Genomic DNA, 25,113 nt, shown 5'->3' on the forward strand with positions numbered 1-25,113 from the left:
TCTTTAGCGAAGAGAGTAGAGAGTACCATAACAATGAGTTTTTTTTTTTTTAAAGTAATTATAACAGTACTTATTTTTCATATACTATTAGTGTGAAAGTCAATCGTGTATTATCAGTTTATCACGAAGTAAAAAAAAAATTAATTTTTCATTTAAAAAATTATTTAAATAGATAAATTTAATAAATTATTTTGTACAACTTTTTACAATATATTAAAATTAAATTCATTACATGATTAATTTTTTGCTCAACATTTAACGTGTTTGGGGTCCTTTTTGGACAGTAACAAAAACTTGGTGAAAGCACAAAGGAGCCCATGAAGCATCGGGATTCAAAAGCAAAGCAGAAAGCCCAAATCATCCAAAGCCCTTGACCAAAAAAAATCATTCGAAGTTAGAGGAAAAAAAACTGCAATCACGCGAAACAAGTTAGTCCAAGTAAAAAAATAAATTGCGGCAAAAAAAAAAGTAAAAAAATAAATAAATAATTGCATTGCACAGTGCACAGTGCACACTCTCTTCTTCTTCTTCGGACGACGACTGAAGTTAGTCGAAGTCAACCATCAAGTTTGTATTCTTTTGATTTTGGTGGTTTTCTTTCTTTCCGTTTCCCCCCTTCGCTTTGGCTTTGTAGTTGTAAATTCAGCTTCCACTCTCTCTGTGCGTTATGCCAAAGGTTTCTGACTTCTGAGCTCTCATCTGTAAGAAGCATTAATTTTTTGTTTTTTTTGGCTTCCAAGTTGCAACGCCATCTTCGTTTTCTTTGCATTCTCCTTTTAAATGTTAATGTCGTCTCTGCACTGCACTTCTGGAACCTCAATTTACTTTTTTTTTTTTTAACTATTGGTGCAGCTACTTCATGGTTCTCTAATAACTTGCCGGATCATGCTATAGTTTTTTATTGAGTGTGTAGATGCAGCGGATCTTGAGGTCGCACACGGCCGGGATCATCGGTCTCGGCATATTTGACAGCGAGGTTCTGCCTTCCTCTCTTGTTGAGATTGCTCCGATCCTACGTGTTGCCAATGAAGTTGAAGAGTACCATCCCAGGGTTGCTTATCTTTGTAAGTTGCTTGCATTTGTTGTTTAGAATCGCGGTGATCAGAAAGCAAAAAGAGAGAATATGCAGAAAGCGAAGAATATGAAAATTTACTAGAATAAGAAAAAAGGTTATTACAATTTGATCATATAGTAATAACTAATCTTGATTTACAACTCATATCAAAGTGATAAACTTCCATATATGCTAATAGCATTTTCTAAATTCATGGCTTACTTATTTTTTAGTTATTTATTTATTTATTATTATTATTATTATTATTATTATTATTATTATTATTATTTAATGAAAATGTGCATCTTTGTTATTATTTTGTTGTAGGCCGATTTTATGCCTTTGAGAAAGCTCACCAGTTGGACCCTAGTTCAAGCGGTCGAGGTGTTCGCCAATTCAAAACTGCACTTCTCCAACGCCTGGAAAAAGTAAGTGCTAATGTGTTTGTCTTCACTATAATCTGTTTGTTCTAGATATGCATGTTCTGCATTAGTTTGCTTTTTGGGGAAATGGACTTTGTATATTGTCATGGATGCCGATTTGAGAAAATTCTTGGTATACTATGTTGTGCTTTTGGCTCTTCTCATAAATAAAGTATGGAACTATTATTAAACCACTAAAAGATATGCTGTTGAAAGCTGAACTTGGGTCAGGGTCCTTGCTAATTTCTGAATTCTGCATTGTTTACAAACAGCAGTTTCTTTCTGTGTTGAAGTCTTGAAGAGGTCTAATATCTAATTAATAATTATTTCTGTCATGGTTTAAGGATGACATCATTATGAATCTTTCTGGTATGTCAATATAGAATGCATTGTTGTATCTTCATTGATTTGATATGGTGTCAATTCTAATTCGTTCCATATTGGTTAGGAAAATGAGTTAACTTTGGAGGGCCGAGTAAAAAGTGATGCTCGCGAGTTGCAAAGCTTTTATCGGCATTACTACAAAAAATATATCCAAGCATTACAAAATGCTAGTGATAAAGCCGACCGGTAGGTTTCTACATAGTTTACCATTTGATTGGTTCTCTATCTGTTATATGATTAATAGTATGCCTCTTCTGTCAGTGAATCCATTAGCAAGGCATATCAGACTGCAAATATTATTTTTGAGGTTTTGAAGGCTGTTAACATGACTCAAGACATGGAACTTAACCGTGAGGTACTGAGTTTATTTTCTGTAGCTCCTAAATGTTACTTTCTATATCCCCAGGATTCTATTCTCTTGTTGCCATTCCATTTTTTCTGATCTTTTTTTCTCCATCAGTATTTGTATATTTTGTAAGGTTCCTATTGTCTGCTACGTTACACATATGATTGTTTGCCATTTCTATTGTGGTAGATTTTAGAGGCACAAGACGAAGTTGTGCAGACGAAAAAGATGTTTGTCCCGTACAATATTCTTCCTCTTGATCCTAATGGTGCAAATCAGGCCATAATGCAATTTCCTGAGGCATGAACTTCAACTTCAAACATTTCTGTATTCTCGGGTGTTCTACTTTCTCACTAATATCTCTCTGCAGATACAAGGTGCTGTATATGCTCTTCGTAATATCAGGGGTCTTCCATGGCCTAAGGACTACAAGAAAAATAAAGATGCAGACATTTTGGATTGGCTTGGGCTGATGTTTGGCTTTCAGGTAAAGTACAACTTGGAACTTTGACAAATTATCTATTTATTGGGGTAGTCTTATCCTCCTCCCCCCCAAATAAGAAAACAAAAGCCCCTTTTTTCCACTCTCTCTCAAGATGAAAAAAGGGTGATTACTTAGTTACTAATTATTCCAATTGAATTTCCATGCGATGTTTTAATAAATATATATGGATTTTACAAATTACAGAAAGACAATGTTGCAAACCAGAGAGAGCATTTGATCTTATTGCTTGCAAATGTTCACATTAGAAAATTTTGGAAGCCTAATCAGCAGTCAAAGGTGAGTTTTTCTTTGAACAGCTGATACCGAATTTCTATCTAATTGTACATTTTCTGCCATTTCGGATGTTAAATGGCTTCAGAAGCTTTCACTATCTTGTCGACGGTTTAAATGTTGATGGTTCATGCAGTCATCAACTTCTTTTTTTTTGTTATTATTATTATTATTATTATTATTATTATTATTATTATTATTATTATTAAAACATTTTGCTAAGTAATCCATAGTCCACACGAGACAATGGTATAATATTAAGCATTTTTCTAAAGTAAATACACTATAATAATTGTTATAGAAGTACATTCAAACGCATTGATAATTAATTATAGATAAACATTTAAATTTTAATTTTTTTTAATATAAAAATGGGTGGAAGGTTATCTAGTCTATAAAAGTCAGAACAACAAATAGGAATCACATTTAGGTGATTTTTTCTTTGTTTGAATCTGAAACAAACATGTTTCATTGATTTTGTAGACATGAAACATACATGTATTATTTTCCATCTCATAGGGTCTTGAAAATGCAATTAAATACATGTCTTTAATTGTACGAATATATGCAATTCTTACTTTCTTTCTTTCTAAAACCTTTCATAAGACCTCATTTAGCACCCTATCGTACGTTTTTTTTAAATCGATAAATTCCATATGTAAATTCCTTTTATTATTACAATACATCTCCATCATTCTTCTTAATAGGTATGTAGTTTCATTGGTGGATCTACCTGATATAAAACCAAATTAGTTCTCTGTTACTTGTGTCTTTTGTTTCAGCCTCCGTTCCGTCACCCTTTCCCATAACTTCATGGTATGGCTCATGAGTTTGATTCCTCTATAGTTTCCGCAACTCTATATATTTCTCTTATTCTTGTAAATAGGTACCAAGGTGTTTTTTTTCCACTTATCTGGCATCTTCTTTGACCTTAAAATCTCATTAAAAAGCTTGGTTAACCAACTGATGTCTTTTTCTCCAAAACCCTTCCAAACTTCAATCGGAATATTGTTGGGTCCTATTGCCCTGCTATTTTTCATCCGCTTTAGAGCTTCTTTTACCTCGAAGTCTCGAATTCTTCAATAGTAGTCAAAATTTTGATCTTCTTCCCTCATGCATAACCGACTAAGGCTCGGAAGAGTCTTCTGTCCTTCATTAAATAACTCGTAGAAGTAGTTCTTTCACATTTGATTGATCTTCTCATCTTGAACCAAAACTTCTGCGCCTTTATCCTTTATGTAATTAACCTTATCCAAGTCTCTCGTTCTTCTTTTACGGCTCTTTACGATCCTATATATAACTTTTTATCCTTCTTTTGTGCCTAAAAACTGGTAAAGACCCTCATATGCCCTTGTTCTTGCTTCACTTACAGCTACTTTTCTCTCTTTCTTAAACGCTTTATATTTTCTCCAATTATCTGAAGTGCGGTACAAAGACCACTCTTTAAAACACTTCCCTTTTGTTTTTATCTTTTCTTGTACACTCGCATTCAACTACCAAGACTCATTGTCTCTTGGTCCTATCCTTCTAGATTACCAAAACATTCTTTTGATGTTTTTCTAATAACTTCTGTCATCTCCCTTCACCCCTTCTGCACTTCCATCCCCTTCCTACTTTGCCTTTTCTCCTACCCGTCTTAGGAAGCTTCTTTGTTCCTCACCTTTCATCTGCCACTTTCTCGTTCTTGGGTACCCGTATGATGTCTTTTCCTTAACTTTTGCTCAACGCAAAAATCCATGACGATCATCTTATGTTGTGTTGTTAAACTCTCTCCGCAATAATTTTACAATTAATGCAAAATTTCCGATCGACTCTCCTCAACAAGAAGTCGATTTGAGAGTTTGTCATGCCTCTTCTATAAGTTATAAGATGTTCATCTCTCTTTTTAAAGCATGTATTTGCGATGAGAAGGTCAAATGTTGAAGAAAAGTCCAAAATAGTTTTACCCTCGGTATTGACCATCCCGAAACCATGGCCTCGGTGAATACTTCCATACTCAATCACTTATCTTTCAAAATGACCATTTAAATCTCCTCCTAAAAAAATTTTATCTTCCAAAGGTATGTCTTGGATCAAACTCTCTAAATCCTTCCAAAACCTTATCATGTTGCTCGTACGAACTCACTTGCGGTGCATAGGCGCTTATCACATGAAAAGTACCTCCTTCCACCACAAGTTTGATAGAGATGATTCGATCACTCACCCTCTTGATATCCACTACGTCCTTCTTTCACTGTTTATCCACGATAATACCGACTCCATTCCTATTCTCCATCTTTCCTGTATACCAAAGTTTGAACCCGAAGGTATCCAATTCCCTAGCCTTCGCGCCGACCCATTTTATTTTTTTATAGCCACATGATGTTAATCTTCCTCCTTGTCATGGTATCTACCACCTCCATAGATTTTCCTGTTAGAGTACTTATGTTCCATGTCCTAAATCTCAACTTTCTGTTGCTCCGACCTTTACTTTTACCTTTTTCTTTGTGAACTAACTTATTTACCCTCGTCCATTCACGAAAATGTGGAAACCCTTACTCATTTAACACTACATCTGGGCACCAATGCAGCGGCTTTTGCTCATTTGACACTGTATGCGAGTCATACAGCGCGTTGCTTCCGGGCAATAACCTAGCTTTAGAACAATAACGTCTGTGATCCATGTCATGAAGAATTGATTTTGTTTTTATATTGGTTGTCGAAGGGCTAACACAACCCTCCTCCTTTATCCGGGTTTAGAACCGGCTATGTAGCGCAGGTGTAGCATAGGCGGAGTTAAAATTTTTTTATCATAAAATAACTAACATAAATATGGTACTAATAATTAAATTATAAAATAACCAAATAATTTATTTCAAAATTATTTTTATAATTGTAAAAAGAGTAATCCTAGGGAATCAATTGTTTCAGCCAATATTAATCGATTTTTTAAAAATAATTTTATTTATTTTAAATTCTAGACCATAAATCAATATCTCTTAACTCTAAATCCTAAATCTTCCACAAAATGAGAATTTTTGGAATTAAAAAAGGAAAATTGGTTAATATTGACATGACTAAGGCTTAGTTTGGTAAAACTTTTACTTTTCAAAAGTAGCTTATAAAAGTTAGATTTTAAAAGATATATTTTTAAAAGTTGTAGCATCTATATTTAGTAAATTAAATTAAAAATGACTTTCAATACAATAAGTACAAGCAAAATAAGTACGTTTGGTAAAATAACTTTTCAAATTTAAAAATAATATAATAGACATTAATGTAAAAATTAAATTTGGATATTAATTAATGAATAAGGTTATATTAGACTTTTTAATTTGGATAAGCACAAGTCAAATTTAAAAAGCTCTCCTTAGGTGCTTTCAAAAGCACCATTAGCTTTTAAAAGCTGTACAAACACATAATTCTTTGATTTACCGAACACAAAACGAGGTGCTTGTGCTTTTGAGAATAACAGGCAACATAAAAGAGCACAATAATAGGTCATGATATTGATGGAGTAGAAGAGTAATGAAATAAATAAAGTACAAAGTGGTTGAAAATAATATAAAGAAAGGGAGGACATGAGGGATAGAAGCAACGCAACAGAGGTACTGGGAGAGAGGAGGGATTTTGGAATGTATGTGGCTGTGTTACTGTTGCTGGAGAGGGGAAAAAGAGAAAAAAGAGTTGTGGGATTGGGCTATTGTTTCTTAATTAATTTTTTTATATGGGACCTACATTATGGGATAATTTTTTGATAACTATACGAAGCTAGGCAGCAAATTTTGAATTGCCATCCTATTCATGCCTGCCTTTTTGGGCTGAATTTTATTTTATAAAAGTAGAAGTGTGTATTATGCATATCTTACTTCTAGAGATTCTATTTTGATGACAATGATCATTCATTTGGGGACCTTGTGCTTAAAAACTAGTCTTTTTTCTTTTTACTTTTCATCGTACAAATATGGGCAAATGCTAATGTACTCTGGAGAAAGTAAGGAGTACAATGCTCTTTAAACTCTAAATCCTAAATCTTAAACTCTAAACTCTAAATCTTAAATTTTAAACTTTATACTCTAAACTATGAATCCCGAGCCTTAAATTCTAAATCTGAAGCTCTAAACTCTAAATTTAAACTATTGATATAAAATATAATAAATAGAGAGATAAGATTTGTTTGATTGACAAGGAGTGCAACACTCCTTATTTACTTATTAAGGAGCGTTTAAGAATGACTCTACAAATATGCATATAGTAATTGTTAGATGCCCATTTGACTTGTATATTTTATGTGATTAGTTGGATGAGCGTGCATTGACACAAGTGATGAAGAAACTTTTCAAGAATTACAAAATGTGGTGCAAGTATTTGGGCCGGAAAAGTAGTCTCTGGTTAGTGTTTTATTCTCCTATTGTTGAAATATATTCTTAAAATTAGAAGGAACAGTAAGAATATTACTGAAATAGCTCGTCTCTGTCATTCAACACACATAATATATGTGTAGGAAATATAGTAGAGATTGTTGAAATATGAGAAGAAATATTATGTTAGATAGTGATTAAGTTTAGATGGTGCATTAATGGGGAGTAGTTGATAGGTCCTTTACATTTATTAGTCTTCTCTGTTGCCTACACTTTTTCGCTTGTATTTGGTTGATTGGTCAATGCCACTGTCGCATTGAGGGGGAGTAAGTCACCTACCTTCAAAGCACCTATGGACTACTCTCCATTGGTTCTCTAACTAAACTACTAACTACTTTTAACAATAATATCTCTTCTCATATTTCAACAGAGATGATATAATATCTCAACAAATTATTCAGCATTATATATTATGATTTTGTGAGTTCTTATTTGTGGTGGAAAAGTAGCCTACGGGTTCTTATTTGTACCAGGTTTAATGCTTCTATCTAGCTTTGCCTAGAAATATGTATTTGTCAAATTTGAATGCAACCTGCCTTGTGATTGTTTATTGCAGGTTACCAACCGTAGAACAAAAAGTGCAGCAACGCAAACTTCTGTATATGGGTCTGTACCTTCTAATATGGGGTGAAGCTGCGAACCTAAGACTCATGCCAGAATGCCTTTGCTATATATATCACCATGTATGAGAAGATGTTAATTTCCTTTTTCTATAATGTTTGGCTCATCCCTGTTTTTCCCATTTTCTAAGCTCTTGTAGATATTTGACTTGTTCTATGTTTAAATATGAGATGAGATATTATTGTTAGATAGTAGGTAGTAGTTTAGATGGTGCATCAATAGAGAGTACTTAATAGATGCTTTACATTTATTATCATTGTTTCCCAGTTTATCTAATATGTTTCTTCAACTGCAAGAAAAATTAGACTAAAATTACAAGCAATAATTTATGTGAGAAACAATGAGTATATATCCAAATTATTCCTTCCAAATTACTCTTTTACATTTTCTTTGGCAGGAAATTAATATTTCTCCGACTTTAAAACTGGACATCAGTTTGGTTGTTATATTGTTGGTTATTCTTTCCCATAATGGACCAATTTGATGTAAAAGTTTCTAAAAGACCAACTTGATTTCTTGAGTATCTCTCAAGAGTAACAATTGTGGTCCTTATCCAAATTAGAAGCATTACCAAGTTCACTTAGATGAGCCCTTTGTGATTAGATTCCATCATTCACATGTGAAACACAAATGTGTGCTTTTTGTTTGGAATAATTTTGTTTAAGAGAGGTTGTGTTTGCACAATAAAGCATTTAAAGGTATGCCTGATTCAAATAAAACCTTTTGATGGTAACTTATCATTTTTGTTTAATATTGATGCGATTTGGGATCTTTTCATGTTGGTTTCTGTAGATGGCTTTTGAATTATTTCATATGCTTACTATTGATCCAATGACGGGGGAGAATGTCATGCAAGCAAATGGGTGTGAAAAGGAGGCTTTCTTAAGAAAAGTTGTTGCTCCTATTTATGATGTGATTGCCAAGGTTTTTCTCCCATTGATGTTATCTTCTCTTTTATTTTTTTAATTTTTTAAAATCTTTTTTTGGTGGTTATCTTCTGCTTCTCCTTTTCCTTCTCTCTTTTTCTTTTCTTTTCCTTAAAAAAAATTTTGGCTATCACATCCATATAATATATTATTTATTTATTTATTTATTTTCATATTGGTAATATGAAATTAATTGCTTTGGTCATAAGGAAGCTGAAAGGAGCAAAGGAGGAATCTCAGAGAATTCAGAATGGAGGAACTATGATGATTTGAATGAATATTTTTGGTGTAGTTGCTGCTTTTATTTTTCCTTTGATGTTCATCATTAATACCTGTCTCAGAATTAATTTAGCGATGAAATTACAGGTCAGCTGATTGCTTCCAGTTAGGTTGGCCAATGCGTGCTGATGCTGATTTCTTTTGCGTGCCTTATAAGCTAGATTTTGACAATGTAAGCACTGGTCACTAATCTCTCTTTTGTTTCCACTTGTAAAACTGTATATCTAAGATCTGTTGTACTGAAATTGAATTTTTTGCTTTCTTTATTGGAGTTAAACTACATAGTTCCTCTTGCTTTTCTGTAATTGTGTATCAGGGTCTTGTCTCTACTGTCCCAGGCTTTGGAGTGGATAGAAATTGCATATTTGTGTCTTGGGATGAAGTTTTAAAATTTTTCTGTCTCTCCCATCAAACTGGTTTATGTACTTACTACTCTGTATTTATGTTCTAGGGACAGCCTCCAAACACTGCCTTAGAGTCGATCTTTTGAGTGAGAAAGACATATAACATCATTGTGTTTCAACCACATGGCCAAAGATTGATAACACAAGCATTATGTAATAATGCCCATAAATACACACATATGATTTCACAAATTACATGTTCTAATGGATCCTAATTATAATCAAATAATAATCACAAATGACAACATTCTAACTGTCTCTACAAGCATTGTTATATCTTTCTGTTTTTAAATGGAATTCTTATCCTTTGTACTAGCACGAAAAGTATAAAGAAGCTTTTAAAGAAAACTGTCAATGTGCAGGATCATGAGCTGGCTAACAGATACCGATGGATCGGGAAAGTGAATTTTGTTGAGATACGGTCATTTTGGCATATTTTCAGAAGTTTCGACCGCATGTGGAGTTTTTCCATTCTGTGTTTACAGGTATTAATTTCCCGGATATGTTGCCTTGCCTTCCTCTTGAATTTGTTGCAAAAAAATGTGTCTGAAAATGGTTTTGGTGTCAGGTTATGATTGTTGTTGCTTGGAATGGATCTGATGATTCATTTGCAGTCTCTTACGGTGATGCATTAAGGGTGTTGACTGTATTTATAACAGCAGCTATATTGAAGCTTGGCCAAGGTAGGTAATCAAATTTTGTCTGTGTATGATATTTAATTATCCTGCTATGATATTTCAGTTGACACTGTTACTGAGATGATGCCTTATACTTCATTTATTCAGTTATGTTACTCTGTTCAATTGTAACATATTGTGGTCCTCTGACCTCTTACATTACTGAGATTCTAACTGACTTTCTCTCCACTTGTGCAGCTGTTCTTGATATCATTCTATGTTGGAAAGCAAAACAGAATATGTCATTGTATGTTAAGTTAAGATACATTCTCAAAGTTGTTTCAGCTGCAGCTTGGGTGTTTGTTCTGTCGGTTACTTATGCATGTACATGGGATAATCCTCCTGGGTTTGCTCAAACCATCAGAAGCTGGATTGGAAATGAAGCGAGTTTTCCTTCATTGTTTCTTTTGGCCATTGTTATTTACTTGTCACCAAATATGCTCGCTGCTGTATTCTTTCTGTTCCCATCCATTTACCAGTTCCTTGAGAGGTTGAACTATAGGATTGTGATGCTAATGATATGGTGGTCACAGGTAGGCAGTAGTTTGTTTTTTGAATATTCTTCTGGTTGGTATACTCAAGAGCAGGTTTATTCAACTACAATTGAGATATTTGGATTCTAACTTGGTCTTTCTGATGCATTATAATCGCCAGCCTTGTCTTTATGTTGGTAGGGCAATGCATGAGAGCGCATTTTCCCGTTTCAAGTAAGACATTGAAGTTGAGAAGTTTCTATTTTTCATGACTGCTTAATTTTGCAGGCATCTGACGCTTTGCAATCTTGTTTATTATTTCAGATACACGATGTTTTGGGCCCTCGTTATAGTTACAAAGCTGGCTTTCAGTTACTATATAGAGGTGATGAATTTTGTTTCATTTCATTTTGAAGCTAAGTCATTAGTTTCTTTCTGATAATTTTGTTATGATTATTCGCTTCTTCATATTCAGTTCCACCATGCATGATTGTTGTTAAATTAAGCCACTGTCACAATGTTACAACTTAAGATGTAGTTCTTGGTGTTGGGATCTGCACCGTGATGAACTAGCTAAACTGGAGTTCTAGCCACATCTTTTATGAATTTTAAGTTTTTCCAACTGCCTTTTTGTGACACGGAGCATTCTTTCAGAACAATTAAGTGATTTTTACTTGTTCATCTTTCTTAAATTTACTGTAGATAAAACCTCTAGTTGGACCTACGAAAGCTATGATCCCAACTTTCCCAAATGGATTTTTTCCTCATGGTAATAAGCTTGAATGCGGTGGCTTTCATAAGAATTCATTTCCTCATAAGATCTTATTACTGCTTCTGTGCTTTGCAGCTAAGAACAAAAATATTGGTGCCTGCATTGCACTTTGGACTCCAATTACACTGGTATAGGATTATGTATGTGACTAACATCCTTTTCTAAGTATCTGTAGCATACTTGTATAACTCCTTTTTTTCAGGTATATTTCATGGATACACAAATTTGGTATGCATTATTCTCAACCTTATTTGGTGGTATATATGGTGCTTACCAACGCATTGGGGAGGTTAGTATATTGTCCCCTTGTGCATTGTTTTATGCTTTGAACCTATTTGTGGGAAACTCAGAAGGCTTATTCTTTTAGTGTCTATCTTGTCCCACTGGAAGACTTTGGATTGGGTTTCTTCTAGTTAGGGCTGTTTAATTTCCTATAGTTTCAACTTTATTATTGATATGATATAGCTACCAATAATTCTACTATTGTTAATATTGTTACCTCTTTATGGCATATCTTTTATCATCATATGATCATTTTTATATCATAACTTGATCTCATCTTGCTTTAGTGGATGATCTCGTTTTTCAGATACGGACACTAGAAATGCTTAGATCTCGTTTTCATTTGTTGCCTGGTGCCTTCAATGCCAATTTGTTCCCAAATGAAAAGAATGATTCAAGGAAAAAAGGAATAAAAGCCATCTTTTCTCGTAGAATTACTAAGGTTAACTAGTTTACATTTACCATTAATTTATTGAGCTTATGATCAGCGCATCTTTAAATTGGATTACATCAGTTTACTTGGTACAGGCTCCATCTAACAAGGGGAAGGAGGCTGCTAGATTTGCAAAATTATGGAATCCAATAATCACCAGTTTCAGAGAGGAAGATCTTATTAGCAATCGGTAATGTGATGGATAGTGTATTTTTTCCCTTTCTTTTAGTACTTGATATGTTTTCCCCATTTCTGCTCCTCTGTCCAGTCTCCATACAGTACCTTTTGTATGGTAGTCTAATGAGAGTATTATACTATTCAGGGAAATGGACCTTTTGCTTGTACCTTATAGGGTTGATCGTGAGTTGGGTTTTATGCAATGGCCCCCTTTTCTACTTGCTAACAAGGTCTGTTTATTTTTCACATCTCTGTACTGTTTAATTCCTCCAATTCCATGTACTCATTTAATTATTCTGTTTGTGGCTCTATGGTCAATAGGTCCAAACTGCAGTAAATATGGCTATGGACAGCAGTGTATATGGTTCCGATCTAGGAGAAAGAATTGAGGCTGACAGTTACATGTCTTGTGCTGTTCGTGAATGCTATGCTTCACTCAAGAGCATTATTAAGCACTTGGTTCAAGGGGAACATGAGAAACAGTAAGTCCTTTGAACCCGTTTATTGTAGTAGTTTACATAAGTAGTTTTACTGTTGATTGTGGAAAAGTAAAAGAGAAGTGTAGGTGAAACATTTACGGGACAGGAAAATGTTACTTCAATAACTTGAATGGCCGAGCTATATGCAGTTAGTATGTCACATAAGAAATAAACACAAATTACTTATCACATGACCAAGTACATATAGTCACATGTTTTGCACACCCTCCAGGGAATGTCAAAACTCCCCATTTAGTGGGGCTCCCCACAAGAACTGCTCCATTTAAGGATGTGTTTTTTATTTTCCACCTGTAGGACTAAGACAAGGGTAAAATTTTCCCTACGTAAAAATTCAGGTTGGGGGTGGCGATACCCCTCACTGCCTTGGAAGACCCAGGTTATGTTAAAGCACTAACCAATTGACCCAGACTCATTTTCAAAACTTAAAATTCAGCTCACAAACTACTGATACAATAGAATTAGTATATCCTTGCTATGTGTATTCCTGATGTTTTGAAAGAAAATCTTAGCTCCTCAGAGAGGCCTGTAAGGGAGAACTAGCTTATCAATTGCTTATTCTCCGCCATAAACATCAACATTCTTTGTATTCGAGTTAGTAGCGGTGGCTGCAATTCCCAGAAAAGATGAAAGTTCATTTTGGCAAGCTCGTCATCAAAATTTCCCACAAAATCTTTTTGTTTTGGTTGTGGCTTGGCTTCTTCTCTGACTTGTCCTAAGTGTTTAGGACATGTGTGTGATGCACTGTCTGCACAATTGCCCACTTGCTTAGTGGTCTGACACAGGATGGGTCTGTATGATGTGAGGTTGCTCTCCATGCTTTGCTTCCAATCTCAGTACAAGCTCATGTTGAGGCAACTGACTTGTCTTCTCTTTTTCTCAACCCTTTAGTGGCTTTGGTGATGGTAGTTGATTTATGATTTTGAGGAGACAAGTTGGATGAGTGATTCTATTTTCTGGAAAGTGATTCACACTCATTCAGATTGTTGTATATTTCATCAAAGCAAGCTGCCTTTATATGCTAGATGTACAACAGACTCTTATGATTAGGGAGAAATGATAATTACAATTAATTGTAACATATTACTCGTAATTAGTGATAGTATTAGAGTTTTATTGGTCTAACCAAACAGCAAAAATTAGTTCAGGGAGAAAGGGTTGCATAACACTTACAAAGGTTATCATCGCATCCCAAGTGATGGGAGACATACAATACTCCCCCCCTAGTGTCCAAGAGTGGGTGTATGTAAGTGGGCCAACTAATAAACACTGCATAAGCTGATACCATATTAGAAATGAGTGGGCCTAAATCAACCCTAAAAGATAACTAAAAAGGTGAGGGCTGCTTTATAAAGGTTATCATGATCATGTTCCAAGTGAGGTGGGACTTCTAATAGATTCTTCTATCATTAATAAGGAAAGGAATGTAAACTATACTATGGAATGATACAGGAAAAATAAGCAGGAAAGATCAGCAACAAATATCTCCATCGAAGATTCTGCAACACTCCCTCAAGGGAGTGAATGTTCTTCCTGTCTAACCTTGCTAGCTGGCTCCAAAAATCTTGAGGTTGGGGGCCTTGAGAAGTACATTTGCTATTTGATCTTCTGATCAAAGATATGAGAGATGAAGGCTGCCATCTGCTAAATTCTCTTATAGGATCTCTATCACTCTTCACATGTTTTGTGTGATCTTGCTGAATCTGATTGCACAGTTCTAATTGCTAGCTTATTCTTTTTCAGTTCTAAATGATATCAGATTGTGGGCTCCTTCATAAAATAATACAGGAAACACTAGTTTCATCACTTTTGATACAATGTCTAGCCTAAACTTCTTTTGATGTCTTTCATAACAGGGCTGTAGATTTCATCTTTGCTAAAATAGATGGCCATGCTGAGGCAGGTACTCTGATAAATGAATTCAGAATGAGTGCTGTTACCCACCTCTACAGCCAGTTTGTTAAGCTAATAGAATATTTGGTAACATTTTAGCCATCTTTAATTCATTAGTTCACATTTTCTTACATTTGATTAACTTTTGAGTAAAAATATTTTGGGACCTTTCACAGTAAGATTTGATTATAAGCTCTCTCTTATATTTGATTAATTTCTATTATAAGCTAATCAAGGATCAAGCACAGAACATCCTAATTTCTTTTCAGTTTGGTTGCCAAAATCTAACCCATTTGTTTCCATTGTCATAGAGGGAGAACAATAAAAATGATAGGGACCAAGTTGTGATTCTTTTCTTGGACATGCTGGAGGTGGTGACAAGAGATCTGATGATGGCGGATGAGCTGGATCATATAGTTAGGTGATGCATGTATAGAGTGCTATGTCTACATCTTTAAATTGCATCTTACTTCCTCCCGTGATTATGATTTTATCATTTTGTTTTATAGTTTGGTGCATTCAGACCTTGATATTTGCCAACCATTTACATCTGAAGTAGCTCTCAGGTTTCCAGTTGTACAACCCACAGTAGCTTGGAGAGAGAAGGTTGTTAACAAATGAATTATTATGATGAAAGTTTGAATAGTGAATTGTATTGGTAATGACTTAGTTTCTCTTGGATAGATTGAGCGGCTTTACTTGCTACTTACAACAAAAGAATCTGCCATCGATGTACCATCTAACTTAGAAGCAAGAAGAAGGATTTCTTTCTTCTCAAGTTCACTGTTTATGGACATACCAAAGGCACCTAATGTTCACAGCATGCTTTCATTCTCGTAAGTTATCTTTCAGTTTACATCCTGTGCCATTTCCCTGTTGAAATTCATTAAACATTCAGATTAAAGATTATGGTAATGTCCTCTATTGCATTTGGCATGATCTTAATATGTTCCTTCCCTTGCATTCTTGTTGATTAACAGTTCAAAAAAGATTTTAGTTCTCTGAACTACTTTAATGACAGAAGTTTTAGTCATTATACTTTATGAACTATTACAATATCATGAAAAACCATAGTAAACTTTAAGGTTTAATTTAGTTGGCTCAAAGGATTTTTCAAAGATTCTTTAACAAGAAAAAAGGTGGCATCAAGTATTATCCATTGAAATGCGTCTGGGAATAAGCTGTAGAATTTTCTTTCTAGTGTTTCAGCTTGAAATTGTGCCCGTGTACCTATTAGAATTGATATTGAGTGAACTTAACTCAACCCCAAAAGCTAGCTCCTGGGGTGAGAGATGCCTCACATTTTTAAACTCACCAGAGACCTTATTGTCTTGAGTGTGAACATTTACAGGCGGGTTGCCCAACAATATTGGATTGGATAGACTTTGATATCATATTAGTATCTAGGTGTATCTAGTATTGATTTTACATTTATTTAGTTTCATATTATATTGATGTCATCATTATAATTAACTTTTATTATTGGCCTATAAAGAGGCGCTCCTCGATGTACATAACATGACAAACAGCATTTGATATTTATTCTTGAGTTTTTATTATGAATTCTATCATGGTATTCTCCTTGAACTCTCCGAATTTTGCCGTTGCTCCAAACTCTTTTGTGAGAGTATTTTTACTTTTTTATTCTAGTTTTCAATCCCCAAAATTACACCTTTTGTGTGCACTTCAAGTTCCTGCAATTTCGTTTGCACCTTGTTTTTCGGCAGTTTTGGCTGCATGCTGAGTTTTTCGACAGTTCCGTCTGCACCCCGAGTTTTCCCCAATTTCGTCTGCTCCCCGAGTTTTTCGGCAGTTCCTTCCGTCTGCACCCCAAGTTTTCCGACTGTTCCGTCTGCACCCCAAGTGTTGGCAATTCTGTATGCACCTTGAGTTCCGACAGTTCCACCCCAAGTTCCAGCAGTTCCGTCTCCACCCAAGTTCCCGCAGTTCTGTCTGATCCCCGTTCCTGTAATTCTAGCTACACTCAGTTATTGCAGTGATTTCAAACTTCTGAAAATTTTATTTAGATATTATTTTAGTTTTCTTGTTTTGATGTTTTTCAATAGGTTACCACTTGAGTTTGAAGGGGTATGTTTTTCAGTATATCTCGTATTTATTTTATATTTAGTTTGTTTGATATTATATTAATTTGATCATTATATTTAGATTGTATTATTGGCCTATAAATAGGCACTCTTCATTCTACATAACATGACAATATTTGATATTTATTCTTGAGTTTTTATCATGAATTCTATCAATATTAATATATGCTACCTAACAAGTTGTTGTGGACTTTTCATGTAGGGTTTTAACACCACATTATAGAGAAGAAGTTCTCTTCCGTTTACAAGATTTGGAGGAACCAAATGAAGATGGTGTTTCATTACTTTCCTACTTGCAACAGATGTTTCCAGGTTAACCATTACCTAGAGCTTGTTTGGAATGCTAGGAATTAGAAGTCACTCAAGAGTTGAATTCTTTTTCTTGCTTTGGAACAATTAAAAATGAATGATTTGAATTCCTTTGAGAATTTCAATTCTCATTTTTCCTTCATTTGTAAATCAGACTAAAAAAGGCCTGATTTCCAAATCCACTCTCACACTCTTCAAATTTGAATTATATTCTATTAATATATTATAGTCATTCCAAATCATGGAATTGAGTTTCAAATAGAAATGAATTCTTTTCTTAAAAGAAATAGAATTTTTTTCTCATATTGAATGGTTTCCAAACAAACTCTAAAATAACTCTCTTCAAAGCATAAATGTGAAAATTCATGGGTTGAGATATCTAGCGTATTGCTCGTTAGCATTTTTATTACTTATGTGCAGATGAGTGGAAGAACTTTCTTGAGAGAATTGGGTGTCCTACTGATGAGGAACTTAAAGAGAGCGAGGAGTTAGAAGAAGAACTTCGTCTCTGGGCATCCTATAGAGGCCAAACTTTGACTAGAACTGGTTTTCTGTCTGCCTCCATCTCTTTCTCTATTGAATACACTGTTAACTCAAGTGATTATGTTCATTTATTGTTTGTTCTAGCCTTGGAGTTTAGAATGTCTATCATTGCAAGAAACTGAAGTATTATTATTAATGCAGTAAGAGGCATGATGTATTACAAAAAAGCTTTGGAGCTCCAGGCTTTTCTTGATATGTCCAGAGATGAAGGTGAATTCCTTCTCTTGAGAATGAAAGGATTTATTTATTTATTTATTAAAATAGGACATTATGGAACTAGTTATCTTTATAACTTACCTTAAAGGAGAAGACTGTTTGTTAATCATTACTGAACATTAGTCGTTTGTTACTAATAACTTTGCTTTTCTGAATGATCAGATTTGATGAAAGGTAATGAAGCTATGGAAAGTCCATACACAGAAAACTCAGACACAGAAAATTCAGATGATAGCTTAAGGGGGGGAAGGTTATCAGAGACAGATTGCCAAGCAGTAGCTGATATGAAATTCACATGCGTAGTCTCGTGCCAACAATATGGTATTGACAAGAGATCTGGTTCTCCACTAGCACAGGACATATTAAGGCTTATGAAAAGGTAAGCATTGAAGCCCAATCACTATGGCGGGCTAATATACCTGTTTTCATCACAGTAAAATATGGTCATTGTGCTCATTAATTGGTATTAATATTTTCATTGTGCAGATATCCTTCACTTCGAATTGCCTATATTGATGAGGTAGAGGAATCTGGCAACGACAGACAAAAAAAGAACATCAAGGTTTACTACTCTTGTTTGGTGAAGGTTTCTGACCCACATCGAGCTCTGCTTCTGGACCAGGTATGTGGTATTCTGATCATGGTAAAGGCAGTATAAGATGATTTGTAGTTCCTTTTTCCCCCCTACTAGTAATATATTCTTTTGATATAATGAAATTTTTAGGTTTACATAAGTTTTTGATCCCTATAAAATAAGCTCTTTTTGGTTTTTATATATAAATATATATTTACCCGCAAAATTACAAAACTATCTAAATTAATCTCTGCCGTCAACCTTCCTTGGGTAAGAACTGTGAACAGGAGATGGGGAAGAAAGGGTGGATGATTCTAATTTAGATAGCTTTTGAGTTTTGCTGGATTAAACCAAAAAAGAAATTTTACGAGGACCAACAACGTAAAGCGCTTCTGTTATGGGGGAGCAAAAACTTCTTTAAGCCAATGTTTTACTAGAAGAAATTAGGGAATTGTCAACTAAATGATATGAAAAACTCCAGAACAAATTCTATATGCAAGAAGGAACAATAGAAACAAGGAACAGAGCAAGGTTTTAACATCAATACATCATAGATGGAAGCTCCCTTTGAAGTCGCTTTGAGCCAAGCAACAGGGAAAAAGTTTAAACTATCCCTCAGAATTGAATATTTATAGTTTTTCCTTAGAATTAAAAGTATTGATATGAAGTTTTGTCAAAACTATCACTTTTTTACTATAAAAGTACATTCTTCTATATTTTACTTCATACTCTCCATCTTGACTTTCTGAATAAGGTCATATATAAAATAAAGCTTCCTGGACCAGCTATCTTAGGTGTGGGTAAGCCTGAAAATCAGAATCATGCAATAATTTTCACACGTGGAGAAGGCTTGCAAACAGTTGATATGAACCAGGTATAATGATCATGTAAGATCACGTGATAGTAAGGCTTCATCATTCCATGTGATTATGTTTTGTCTCTTACAGGATAATTACATGGAAGAAGCATTGAAAATGAGAAATCTGTTGCAAGAATTTCTGAAGAAGCATGATGGTTTCCAGTTCCCTAGTATTCTTGGACTAAGGGAGCATGTATTCACAGGAAGGTGAACCCATATAGATGATGGTTTTGCAACTACAAATCACGCTTTCAATATTACTGACCACCTTCTCTAATTTCAGTGTTTCTTCCCTTGCACGCTTTGTGGTAAATCGGGAGACAAGTTTCACAACGATTGGTCAGAGATTTCTTGCTAATCCCCTGAAGTAAGCTTTTGTTCTTTCTTTTTCACATGTTGGATGATGAACTCGGCCTATGTATACATAGCCAATTCCAAACCTAGAAAAAACGAGGGTTGTAACTATAAAGAGAAGTTTTAGTAGGATATTTAGGAAGGTATATCCATATCCATAAAAGAATTACTAAGTTGCAACAAGAAGGGCATTCTCTTCTGGATGAAATCTATAAGTTGTGAAAGTAATGGGATCGAACAAGAATAAATGGAGGGGATGAAACGTGGAGGAAGAAAAGATTTGCTCGAGGAGGAAAGAGTTCTTATCCAACCACACATCAGTGGTCTGGCCAGCTCCACTTCTGCCACCGAAACCTGGCACAACCATCAGCCCTTTAGCTGCTCTAATGCAACAGTGCTGGCTTGCATATTGGAGCAGATTGAATGTAGCTGTCGCAGATTCATATATGGTATGATGACATATGGAAGAGAAGTGGTGGCTTGCAGCAGCATGTGGTGATCTGGCAGTAAGGGGCTGCAATTTTAGTGGCAATGAGGCAGTTCTTTGCGGCATTGGTTCAGTAGTACAGGGTTGAGGTGCAGCAGTGCCTGGGGGAAGGTTGCTCTTGACGTTAGTTTGTGGCACTACAATGGTTGCTGGAGATTGGGATATTTACTGATTGAGTTTTTGGTTTTTGTGATCTTTGAGCTATGTGCGGCATTTCTTTTCTGAACTTTCTTCAATTGGTATGGCTGTTTTGGAACATGAAGCTAAGCATGAGATTAAGGCTATTTTTTGAACTGATTAAAGTTTATCTTTTCTTTATCGTTTTACTTTTTGGGGATTTGTTGCATTATGAATCTATGGTTTTGTTGTTTTGGGGTTCTGGTTGAAAAGCTCCCGCAAGGCAACATTATTGCACTATAGGCAGGCAGCACACTGTGTATATGCAGAAAGGGCATGGGACAGATGGTTGAAGGGGCGTGGGGGTGAAGAAGATAATTCTAAAATGAAAAAAAAAATTCAATATAGATTAGTATAAGTTAAGACTAGTTATATTTACAGCCCATGAGATTCAATTGAACTAAAAATATTATGAGATGCAACAATGCATTCTCAAATTCAGCAATGCACATGGCACAACTTGGTAAACCCAAGTTAGACCTTAAGGATGGGCTTGGTATCATACTTTGGAGAGAATAATTCCACTGCTAATGAATTTTCACTGTAATGACGTGTTGATTAGTAGTCTGATGTAAACAACAAGTGGTGCCAAATTCGGGTATAAGGTGGATTATTAGTAGGGATGCTCTTAAGATGTAGACTAAAGTTCATATGGTGAAAGTTTATCTTTCTCTTGGGAAGCCTTTAGTACTCAACAAGTTAACAACAATGTTCAATGTGTAGGGTTCGATTCCATTACGGGCATTCTGATGTGTTTGATAGGCTTTTTCACCTTACAAGAGGGGGTGTCAGCAAAGCCTCCAAAGTTGTCAATTTGAGTGAAGATATTTTTGCAGGTATGGTATTCAATTCCTATTATTTGGCTTCTATTGACTTCACCTTCTTCAATGGTTTTTAATGCCATTTCCAGGCTTCAACACTACTCTTCGGGAAGGAAATGTTACTCATCATGAGTACATACAAGTTGGGAAGGCAAGAGATGCAGGTCTCAACCAAATATCTATGTTTGAAGCTAAGATAGCTAGTGGCAATGGAGAGCAGGCACTAAGCCGGGATGTATACCGACTTGGACATCACTTTGACTTCTTCCGAATGTTGTCTTGTTATTTCTCCACAGTTGGATATCACTTCAGTGCTCTTGTAAGCTATTGCTGGAGCCAAATTTTACTAACATGTTATGTAGTTTTTTCCCCTCTTTTAAGAAACTTGAGAGACTCACATTGGAACCCAAAGAGTAATGGGAAATGTTATGTGGGGAAACCAAACGCCCCACATAATAGCAGCTCCTAATGTTTTAAAGATCACAGGAGCTACCATGTGAGCTAAGACTCACTGATGATTTCTCTTTTTTGTCCTTGTATTACCATGTGATATAGTTTTTATCTCATGAGCTTTTGAACCTTTTTTTCCCCTATTAATTTTGGGCAGATTACTGTTATCACTGTATACGCATTCCTTTATGGTCGTCTCTATCTTGTTCTCAATGGGGGAGGTTTGAGTGCACGAAAAGCCGTTCAAGACAATAAGCCTCTTCAAGTGGCTCTTGCTTCTCAATCATTAGTTCAAATTGGATTTTTAATGGTTTTGCCCATGTTTATGGAAATTTCCTTGGAGAGAGGCTACCGTGCTGCAGTTAGTGAGTTCATATTAATGCAGTTTCAGTTGGCCCCCATGTTCTTCATGTTCTCACTTGGGACAACGAGTCACTACTTTGGAAGGACGTTGCTTCATGGAGGTGCAATACCAATATATAGATCTACGGGTCGAGGGTTTGTAGTTTTTCATGTCAATTTTGCTGAAAACTATAGATTTTACTCACGCAGCCACTTTGTGAAGGGTATTGAGCTCTCAATAGTGCTTGTTGTATACGAAATTTTTTGTCATAATTATAGAAGTGATGTTGGATATGTCTTGATTAACATATCAATGTGGTTTATGGCGGGAACATGGCTCTTTGCTCCGTTCCTGTTTAATCCATCTGGTTTTGAATGGCAAAAAATTGTTGATGGTTGGAATGACTGGAATATATGGATTAGGAACTATGGAGGTATTGGAATACCACCTGAGAAAAGTTGGGAATCATGGTGGGAACAGGAACAAGAGCATCTCCGATATTCAGGACTGTGGGGAATTGTAGTAGAGATACTGTTATCATTGCGTTTTTTTATCTACCAGTATGGTCTTGTATATCACTTAAATATCACCAAAAGGGAATCAAATAGTTTTCTGGTAAGTCTTGTATTCTTCCCTATTTCCTGTATTCTTATCTCACCAAAATTTGACAAGTTGAAATGGACTAACGGATTTTCTTTTCTTGGCTGACAGATATATGGCATTTCATGGTTGGTGATATTTGCAATAGTTTTTATCACGAAGGTTAGTCACAATCTTCTTTCTATCTTGTAGGGGCATGTTATAATATACTTGTCTGCTTCCACTGTTATATTGTCTAGCTGGACCCTTTGCATATGGATGTTGTATAGTAGGGAATGGATTAGAGTTTCCTTATGTAGCAATGTGTTGCTAGTATGGAATTTGGGATAGGATAATTGGGAAACTAGAGAGAGAATTGTATAATCAGAGGGGAAATAGAAGAGATAATTCAGAGGAAGAGAAATCCCTTTCATATTTCACATATCTTACAAGCAACCTATTTATACTTTACTACTCTTTCCAATATTAACTAAGTCCACTTTTATTAAGTAACCTATTTGGGCCCATGCGTATTACACAATGTTACAATAATCCTCTATTCTAGTTTGTATTTTTGAAAATGTCAATACTACTTCCTAATTATACCAGAAGATGTGAATATTAATTTCTATTGGTTTAGCAAATTTTTAATTTCCATTTCCTTCTTGCCTCAGATTTCGTCTGCTTGGAGGCGTAAGTTGAGTGCAAAATCTCAATCTTTGATCCGTATAATCAACGGATTGATATTCGTAACGTTTGTGCCAATTGTCACATTGATTGCCCTTCCGCATATGTCCATGCAGGACATTGTTATTTTTATTCTTGCCTTCGTTCCAACTGGTTGGGGGATGCTACAGGTCAGTTATCTTTCCATTCCATTTCATTCCATCCATGCTAAACTAATGAATATTTTGTTGCAGTGCTATGCTTACTATGCTGCAATCCTTTCCTTTTCTTTTTGTTGTATCTTTCTGTGGTTAATTCTTAGGGGGCCTTAGAGCAATAGTGAGTTGTGATTGATGTAATTATCAAGTTAGACTGTCTACATTACACCTTTTTGGATGCGGCCCTTCTCTAGACCTTGTGTTAACGTAGGATGCTTGTACATCGGACTATCCTTTTCCTGTGATTAATCCAACCTTTCTCAGTTGTGTCTAGCCAAGTTTTATGGAACTGATTAATTCTAGAATTGCATTATGAGTTTTAGTTATGCCCTGTCTTCATATTAAATATAGAGCACCATGTCGACTCATATTCATACTCATACGTCTATTATTGCAATCTCTGACGTCAATTTGTTCATGGTTTTGGGTTCGTTCTTTCTTTCTTTGGCAGATTGCACAAGCATTAAAACCACTTGTCCAAGTTGCTGGATTCTGGGAATCAGTAAAGACTCTTGCTCGTAACTATGAAATGGTGATGGGTTTGCTTTTGTTCACTCCTGTTGCTTTTCTGTCATTGTTCCCTTTTATTTCAGATTTCCAAACACGTATGCTTTTCAACCAATGGTTCAGTGGAGATTTGCAAATTCTCAGTACGCTCAGAGGCCGAAGGAATGCGCGTTACAGTTACAACAAAAGGGAATAGTTTGAATACTGAAAGGTACCAGAGGCTCTTTGAGAATGAGAAAGTAGAGTAGAAATCAGAGAATAAGAAAGAGAGAAATTGAGGGAGAGATGAATGATTTCATTATGAAGATGAGTAAAAAATGATCACGGCACACACTTATTACATTTTTGCTTAGTATTTATACTAGCTTAAGACTCTAGTCATAGCAATCACGTGCTTTACTCCTGTAACTAACTCTCAACAGAATTGCCAGCTCAGCTAAACCGCTAACTGTTATCAACTGTCATGAACTAAAACATCTCTTAACTCTTACTTTCTTCTTCACTGGTATGCCTAACAAATACAGAATGTCCATCAACCTTTCAAGTGAGAAATGAACACCAATGGCCGAACTGTATAAATAAATAATAATACTTTTATTTAAAGAATCACTAAGCTGCACATCTATAGTAGAAAAAATATACCAAGTTGTTTCTGCTGATCAATCACACCTCTGTTCGAAGATACAGCACTAAAGATAGAATGTGTGTGAAACTTTGAATATTATATTTCGTCCCACACTCGTGTAAATATTGCTCACCACGCTTGTAATATTACACAGTTCATTGATGAAACATGGAAAGGATAATGCGCAAAAAGGCAAAAAGTACATGGGAGAGCAATCAGTAACAAAACTACAAGGCACGCAACGTTACACAATCTGTTTTCCTGCGCAAATAAACCCATATGCAGCACCTAAACTAATTTCCTTTTACCAGCCAAGAAGGATGCTACCAAGTACAAATAGAAGCTTCCGCTAGATCATTAGAAAACCATAATCAAACTTTAATAATAAAACTACACCTAAAATGATAAGTATTGTAGTTAGTATAAATTTTGAATAAGTCTAATATAATTAAAGTAATATTCCAA

At 35.2% G+C, this 25,113-nt stretch overlaps 1 protein-coding gene across 9 annotated transcripts; it reads left to right on the plus strand.

The window, feature by feature from the left end:
- Positions 1–506: 506 nt before the first annotated feature.
- On the plus strand, positions 507–24,513 carry LOC130974018 (callose synthase 3-like). 9 transcript variants are annotated; one of them, XM_057898735.1, is made up of 45 exons: positions 520–676; positions 914–1,064; positions 1,382–1,482; positions 1,925–2,046; positions 2,122–2,215; positions 2,396–2,506; positions 2,577–2,693; positions 2,895–2,987; positions 7,260–7,351; positions 7,938–8,064; positions 8,795–8,926; positions 9,138–9,214; positions 9,295–9,379; positions 9,974–10,096; positions 10,180–10,294; positions 10,487–10,821; positions 10,943–10,995; positions 11,086–11,146; positions 11,464–11,530; positions 11,609–11,661; positions 11,736–11,822; positions 12,123–12,257; positions 12,344–12,438; positions 12,571–12,655; positions 12,747–12,907; positions 14,779–14,902; positions 15,127–15,236; positions 15,325–15,421; positions 15,500–15,651; positions 17,123–17,232; positions 17,650–17,775; positions 17,914–17,982; positions 18,151–18,367; positions 18,475–18,610; positions 19,317–19,436; positions 19,510–19,628; positions 19,705–19,788; positions 21,163–21,275; positions 21,350–21,579; positions 21,868–22,668; positions 22,765–22,815; positions 23,307–23,325; positions 23,436–23,489; positions 23,968–24,018; positions 24,110–24,513. In XM_057898735.1, exons 1-45 carry the CDS (start codon positions 668–670, stop codon positions 24,217–24,219), a joined length of 5,574 nt encoding a protein of 1,857 aa, XP_057754718.1. In that variant the 5' UTR covers positions 520–667; the 3' UTR covers positions 24,220–24,513. The 9 variants fall into 9 exon arrangements, with proteins under 9 accessions (XP_057754716.1, XP_057754718.1, XP_057754717.1 ...); XM_057898734.1 differs by having other exon boundaries at positions 23,307–23,489; XM_057898733.1 differs by having other exon boundaries at positions 507–701; positions 23,307–23,489; positions 23,968–24,513.
- Positions 24,514–25,113: the final 600 nt, after the last annotated feature.

This window comes from Arachis stenosperma, chromosome 4, assembly GCF_014773155.1.
Source record: "Arachis stenosperma cultivar V10309 chromosome 4, arast.V10309.gnm1.PFL2, whole genome shotgun sequence".
Lineage (NCBI taxonomy): Eukaryota > Viridiplantae > Streptophyta > Magnoliopsida > Fabales > Fabaceae > Arachis > Arachis stenosperma.

Excerpts from the sequence above, each read along its gene's own strand:
- LOC130974018 (XM_057898730.1), top strand. Across the intron at positions 2,047-2,121 it reads GCTAGTGATAAAGCCGACCG|TGAATCCATTAGCAAGGCAT; the intron begins GTAGGTTTCTAC and ends CTCTTCTGTCAG. Across the intron at positions 19,629-19,704 it reads GAGCATGTATTCACAGGAAG|TGTTTCTTCCCTTGCACGCT; the intron begins GTGAACCCATAT and ends CTCTAATTTCAG.